At 39.4% G+C, this 7025-nt stretch overlaps 1 protein-coding gene across 1 annotated transcript; it reads right to left on the bottom strand.

Moving 5' to 3' along the window:
* Positions 1 to 902: 902 nt before the first annotated feature.
* On the bottom strand, positions 903 to 1803 carry LOC110104772 (DNA polymerase zeta processivity subunit; the record flags this gene model as incomplete). The annotated part of the gene is made up of 2 exons (XM_028700217.1): positions 903 to 1521; positions 1611 to 1803. Coding segments are annotated over 2 exons (423 nt in total), but the record flags the coding sequence as incomplete, so codon positions are not given.
* Between the last annotated feature and the right edge of the window lie 5222 nt (positions 1804 to 7025).

Below are 7025 nucleotides of genomic sequence, written 5' to 3' on the forward strand. Positions count from 1 at the left end.
TGTTTTTTACCAAAAAGTCTAACAAAGAAAATACGCCAACTTCTTTGTTTACAGTTTTGTATTAACGTAACCTGTATGTATTTCATATCACTTTTTTTTGTGACGAGGAAGCACTGTTCTTAGGCCAGTGAAAATCCCGGTCGACCTAGCATGCAACCCACTCCAATTTACATGGGCCAAGTTTGTTTTTTAAAAAAAAGTCTAACAAAGAAAATACGCCAACTTCTTTGTTTACAGTTTTGTATTAACGTAACCTGTATGTATTTCATATCACTTTTTTTTGTGACGAGGAAGCACTGTTCTTAGGCCAGTGAAAATCCCGGTCGACCTAGCATGCAACCCACTCCAATTTACATGGGCCAACACTTAAGACTTTCACTACTTGCCAAGGGATTCGAACCAGGGACCTGGGCTTTGCCCAACCGGCTCTTCACCACCCGGACAAACAACGGTAGATTATTTCATATCACTTGTTCTGCTTTAAAAAAATGGTGTTGATTGTTAGAAATTTTCCGCACATATTCCCTATGTTGAAATGCTCTAATAATAGGAAATTGCATCAGAAAGCCAATGAGAATTAGATAAGTCTCTAGAACAACATGCCTAGTTTTTAGTACGATATGAAAGTAAGAAAGAAAATAAATTCATGTTTCATTTGAGACGGCTTTCTTACTGCTTCCTAAAGTATATTTTTATTACAAAAAGTATAATGAAAAACTGCTTTAAGAAACAATAAAAAAGCCGTCCTAAACGATGCCTCAATCACTTAGTTAATTATGTTATTCATATACAAATGACAATTAAAAAAGAGCTACAATGCTTCATAAAATAAAATATAGTGTTAAGGTAGGGCCTAAAATTGAATGTTTGTCACAATTATGGCCATGAACCAAAGGTTCAAATAACAGAAACAGATTCTATTAAAGTTGATTTCATCAATTTCTCCTTAACCGCAAGTTTTTCAGTTTCATGGATTCAATATGATCGTTTAGAAGTTTTTGCCTCGACTGTTAAAGAACTTAACATATATAAATGGTAACTTTCTGGACATCTAAAGATACAATCTGATTGCAACAGCCGCATCAACAAAATCTGTGAAAAAATAAGAAAATAAAAAGAAGCAAAGCTGCTCCAGAAAAATTTTACCCTGCTTCCTTCCATTTGACAAACAAAGCAAGCAAAAGCCAAATGAACACGTTTATATGCCTATAATAAAGAGAAAATATCAGAGATATCAGAAGGCAGAAAGGCACCTACCTACCAGATTACCAAGCTTTGGTTTGTATTGAATTCACTCGCATCCAACGTCATTTTTTTCCATTTTGATCTTTGGTTCAGTCGGGCTGGGGTGCTCTACATATAGCTGCAGTTTCAGAGGCTCGCTGCTCATTGATTTTATTGGTGTAATGCAAGGAGGCTGCAGCCATTGCTTAGTGTCCGTTGGAACCCACATTTGCGCCTTGGTGTCATTATTTTCATCAGGAAGGGCACGAAAGTAAGAAGTGATCTCCCAGCTGCTTCCTGTAGGAAATAAAATTCAAGCAGCTTTTGAGGAATCAGTTTATGAGAAAGCAGTTTTATGCTGGTAAAAGAAAATTTGAAGAGGATACCAGGAGGAAGAGATTTTGTAAGTGGCTTAGCAACCGTTAACTTCACCAGGAATGCCCTCAGAGCAAACTCGAGGTCATTCTCCTCAACTGTAGAACTGTGTGATTGGCTGACTGTGAGTTTGAACACAAATCGCTCGACTGGAATGTGATCCTTATCATAGAAAATAACTGCAACCCTCTCAATTAGGCCCTGTTATAGAAGAGAGTAAGGCTTCGTTTGGGATGGCATTCTTACCGCTTCGTAATGCAGCTTTTTAGTACAAAAAATTTATTTTTTGTGCTAGAAAATTGCTTTAAGAAGCAGTAAGAAAGTCGTCCCAAACGAAGCCTAAATCTTAATTTACACGGACTTCATGGACAGATAAAGAGTGGAAATGTAAGCCAAGCACACTAAAGTGGTTTTTCCTAAGCTGGCTGGTTTCAGCACCCAGAAGATAAAAGATTCAGCAAAATATATGGAGAAATTGTGAAAAATAACGATTAGTTATATACTGAACACAGCCTTTTTCTTCAAAAGAAAGGGGATAGAAAGATGTGAATTAAATGAGCAGTGTCATTAGCAACAGTCAATATGAGAATTCATTCGCATCCATCATCTTTCATTACTCACCAACCAATAAATACAAATTTATTTAATTCATCTGTGAGCTTAAACATTGAATTAAGAGGGAAGAATGAAAGAAGGATTTCATGCATATTATTTTTCCATGGCTTGTGCAGGCTTGTGAGATTATTATGTAAGTAAATATTGAGGTGCTGTGATAAAGCCACCTGATGCAGAATGTGAATGCCAAAGAATGGCTTGTTATATTTCCAATTTTATATAATGCTTTAGCAATCGTTCAATTATGCAGTATAATGTGTATATCTTTTCATGTATACCGTAGTCATACATACTTGACATGATGCAATTGGAGCATTTTGAGAACATTCGTGTTCCTCAATTCAGTTTTAGGTTTATTTTTAATGTTTTAAGGGCAAGGGAAAATTAGATTTTTGTTTTCCTTTTCCTAACTGATATAAGCAGATTTTGTTTATTCATTATGAAATCTAATTGTGTTAATTAATTGGGTTGCACTATTAAATCAAAAATCAATTCCATCAGTCGAGCTCTACGAGAGGCTCATTGAGGATTGCAGGGGGCAATTACTCTGGGGTTTGGAGGTAAGGCCCCAAAGGTGCTGATTTTATAGCGCTAAAACGCTATGGACTCAGTGCCTAGTTAGTGTTGTAGACCCCCCATGAGAAAAAGAACTCAAGGCCCAGGCGCTTTGAAACCAATGTGAGACTGAGAACCCAATGTCGTGGCACTACGAGATCGACGCCGCGGTGCTACGGGCCAGGTGTTTTTTTTTTTTTTTTTTTTTGCATTGTGCTAGTTGTAATTGAATGGTGGCTATGCTCTGGCATATGAAAGGAGGTGAAGGCTGCGAAAGAGTATAAGAAGAGAGGATGATCTGTAAAATTTCTTCTAGTTTCAAAGTTGATTTCTTTAAGTTGGCTTCGTGTTTTTTTCCTATTTACAACTTTTTCATTAAAATTCTAGTGTTCTTTCTTCGTTGGTTTTTTTCCTAGTTTATTTCAATTTTGTTTACTCCCAACAACAAATATTAAAGCCACATTCTTTGGTTCAACTGGTAGCAATGGCTTATAAAACAAGGTACAATAATGAGAAATTTAATGGTTCGAACTTTACTTTCTGGAAGATGCAAATTAAAGATCTACTCTATCAAAAGAAGTTATATTTGTCACTAGATGGAATCACCAAGAAACTAGAATTGATGACTGTAGAGGAATGGGAAGTTCTTATCTAAGTAGCCATACGTTTGTTCGACTTTTATTTTCCTCATTGTTGCTTTCAACATTGTTAGTGAGAAGACTATGTCAATCTCATGGCTGCACTAACAAAAATGTATTAAAATCCTTCGTCTTCGAACAAAATTTTTCTAATGAATAAATTATTCAACATGAAAATGGTAGATAGTACTTCAATGGCTGAACATTTGAATAATTTAAATACTATAACAAGTCATTTATGTCATATCGGCATCAAGTTTAATGACAAGATTAGGAATTTGTTACTTCTATCTTCATTGCCAAAGAGATGGCCTAATTACTGTGGTGAGTAATTCTTCCAGAAATACAAAGTTAAACTTTTTAGGATATCGTGAGCTTAGTGCTGAGTGAATAAGTTCACAAGAAGCAAATGCTGAAACTTCAAATTTTACTCTTAATGTTGAAACCAGAGGAATGTGTTTAGATAGAAATTCAAGATGAGGAAGATCTTTTTGACACCTAAAAATATTTCTAACGACAAAGATGAGCTTATCCAACGAGGTCGACAGCTAACTGACGTGACTTGTATGAGCAAGAGTGATGTAGCCCAAACTCATGCAAAATAGCCTTAAAGAACTTCTAACCACGAAACAGATCATGTCGTTGCAACCGAAATATAAAAATTATCCAATAGAGACCTCTCGCAAGCAAATCTTGTGAAGGCAATTGAAATCATCAAAATGCATGCACACATATAGGCTAGGTCGCTTGAATGACATCCATTCACAAAATGAATAGTGAGAGTGCATTTGGAACATCCCAAAACCTAGGAAAAGACACAAACCAATAATGCTTGTATGTTGGCACAAGAAAATCAACAAAAATTCCACCTGTACACGCTCAATGAAGCAGAGTTAGACATGCGCAAGCAATGAACATGTTAAACCGATCATTGGACCAGTCCAACCATCCAAACTGGAACGGCTCATGTCAATAGGAGGTGGAATAGAGTTTCGCCCTCCCTTGTTGCCTCCCAAACCGTGGGGCACAACATCTCCCATTAGGAAGAAATTAGGGGGGGGGGGGGGGGGGGGGGGAAATATAAAATAGGGGGGGCGGCGGGGTTAGGAAAATTCAAAATAGGGGATGTTTAGATATTTCCTTTTGGATTGTATACTTTCAAGTAGTACGTTATCCTAGGGTTAGGATATGGAGCATTTTGCTAAATTTTGATTGTTCTTCGTTGTTTTGGGCTCTAGTGGCGTCTAGAGAGTAGGGAGAGACGGATCTTCCTCTCCGATTGAAGATCTATTGTGTGCTTTTTACCTATTATTATCAATTTAATCGTTTTACCATTTGTGTTTTCATCAAATTCTTTCACTATATGGTTTTGCGCCTTGCCGAAATTCAAATTCAGCCAAGGAAATTTGGAGATTGACAAGTGTTTTCTATCAAATTGGTATCAGAGCGTTGTTCCGGGCTGAAATCTGGGCTTTCCTTTGCGGTTTTCCTTCCTCCAAATTGCTGATTTCTGCTGATTGAAGGGCAGATTTCTTGTTTTTTTATCACTGTCGAAGATCCGAGTACCTATGTCGACCAAGGTGGGTGCTTTAGAAGAGCATCTTGGAGGAGAGATGAGTCAAATCAAAGCAACGGTGGAGGACAGAATCTCCTCCATGGAGGATAAGTTCTACAACCTAGAAGAGATGGTGAAGAAGGTGTTGGATCTTCACAACCAAACAACGACATCGGAGGCAAAAGTTCTGGTAGGGGGAATATCAATTTCAAAAGGAGGGATGACCACGATACAGAGATCTTGGAGGGAGAAGAAAGAAGACCTATTATCGAACCTATTCAAAGACCTATTATCGAGCCTATTCAAAGGGAGGAGATGGCTAGAAGGTACGGAAAAAAGACGTGAGTATGTGGGGTATGAGCGAAGGGGGGCTGATTTTGAAAGGAGGGGGGAAATTGAAGGTGGGTTTGGGTATGAAAGTGGAAGGGAGGTTCGGGATACTTGGGGAGAACCACCCACGTGGGGAATGTGAAATTATGGAGGAATCACAGAGAACGGGGGAGATCCGAGTATGAGAAACTAAAGATGCTCATCTTTGAGGGAGATGATGCCACCGGGTGGATCTACAAGGTGGAGAGGTATTTTGCCGTTAACGGCTTGACGAAGGAGGAGAGGCTGACCACAGCTAGCCTATGTTTGGAAGGTAAGGCTTTGGTTTGGTACCAATTGAGGGACATGTGACGACCCATATGGAATTGAAGGGAGTTCAAAAATTACTTGTTGAAATATTTTTGAACAAGCAAAGGAGGATACTTCTATGAAAAGTTTTTCGCCCTGACACAGGATGGCTCGGTGGTAAAGTATTGGGAGATGTTCGAGTACCTTGCTAATCGACTAGATTGACTTTCTGAGATGATGTTAGAGTGGAACTTCATGAAGGGACTCAAACCAGAGATCCGGGTAGCAGTTAGAGTGATGAGCCCTCGTGACTTGGGAGAGGCTATGGAGCTAGCATAGTTAATAGGGAACCAAATGCACTTGGAAAGGGGGGGCCAGAGGCAACAGTTTAGGTGGCTCGTACAGGATGACCATCACACTATTAGCTCCGAAAGGGGCCAACACCGGGAAGGCCTTCGTGAGGCCACAAAGGAGAAGCCTGTAGGAGTAGGATTTGGGGGAAATTTTAAGAAGCTTACTGAGAAGGAGGTGCAAGAGAAATGAGCGAAGGAATTGTGCTTCAGATGTGATGAGAGGTACACTCCAGGGAAGAGTAGGGGATGTTTAGATATTTCCTTTTGGATTGTATACTTTTAAGTAGTACGTTATCCTAGGGTTAGGATATGGAGGATCTCACTGTCTGTGATGACAAGGAATCTAAGAAGGGAGGTGAGAGTAAGGCAATGGTAGAAGAGGAAGAGTTGCATCTTGACATGGAAAAAGTCTCCTTAAACTTAATGGTGGGATTCACCCCGAATAACACCATGAAAGTGAAAGGAGAAATAGTAGACAGAGAGATGTAGGTGATGATCGATAGTGGGGCTACCCATAATTTTATCTCCAATCAGGTCGTTGACTAATTGGGGGTAAAATTAGTGGACACCAGGGACTATGGGGTGATGATGGGCACTTGGAAAGTGGAGATGGGTAGAGGCATGTGTAAGGGAGTTGTGCTAACTATAAAGGGAGTTCCGATGAGGGTGAATTTTCTCCAATTAGAGTTGGAAAACACTAATATCATCCTGGGGATAAATTGGTTACAGACCTTGGGTGATACCAAAGGTCAACCAAAGGTCAATTGGCGAGCACTAACGATGGAACTTGTGGTGGAAGGAAGAAGAGTGGTGATCTGGGAAGGCAGGGTTGTCCAAAGCCATGGTATCTTTCAAAACCATGGTAAGGATCATACAGAAGGTGGGGAAAGATTTTTGGTGGAATTGCAGAGCCTAAAAGGTTTGATAGTAAAGGAAGGGGCATTCCTTTTTCATTACAACTACTCAAATAACAGTTTAGTGAGGTCTTTCAACCACCTGAAGGCTTACCACCACTGAGGGAGCAGGAGTATGCCAACATCCTAAGGGAGGGGGTGTCACCAATTAGTGTCCGACCGTATCACTACCCTCAGA

This window comes from Dendrobium catenatum, unplaced genomic scaffold (genome assembly GCF_001605985.2).
Source record: "Dendrobium catenatum unplaced genomic scaffold, ASM160598v2 fragScaff_scaffold_1470, whole genome shotgun sequence".
Lineage (NCBI taxonomy): Eukaryota > Viridiplantae > Streptophyta > Magnoliopsida > Asparagales > Orchidaceae > Dendrobium > Dendrobium catenatum.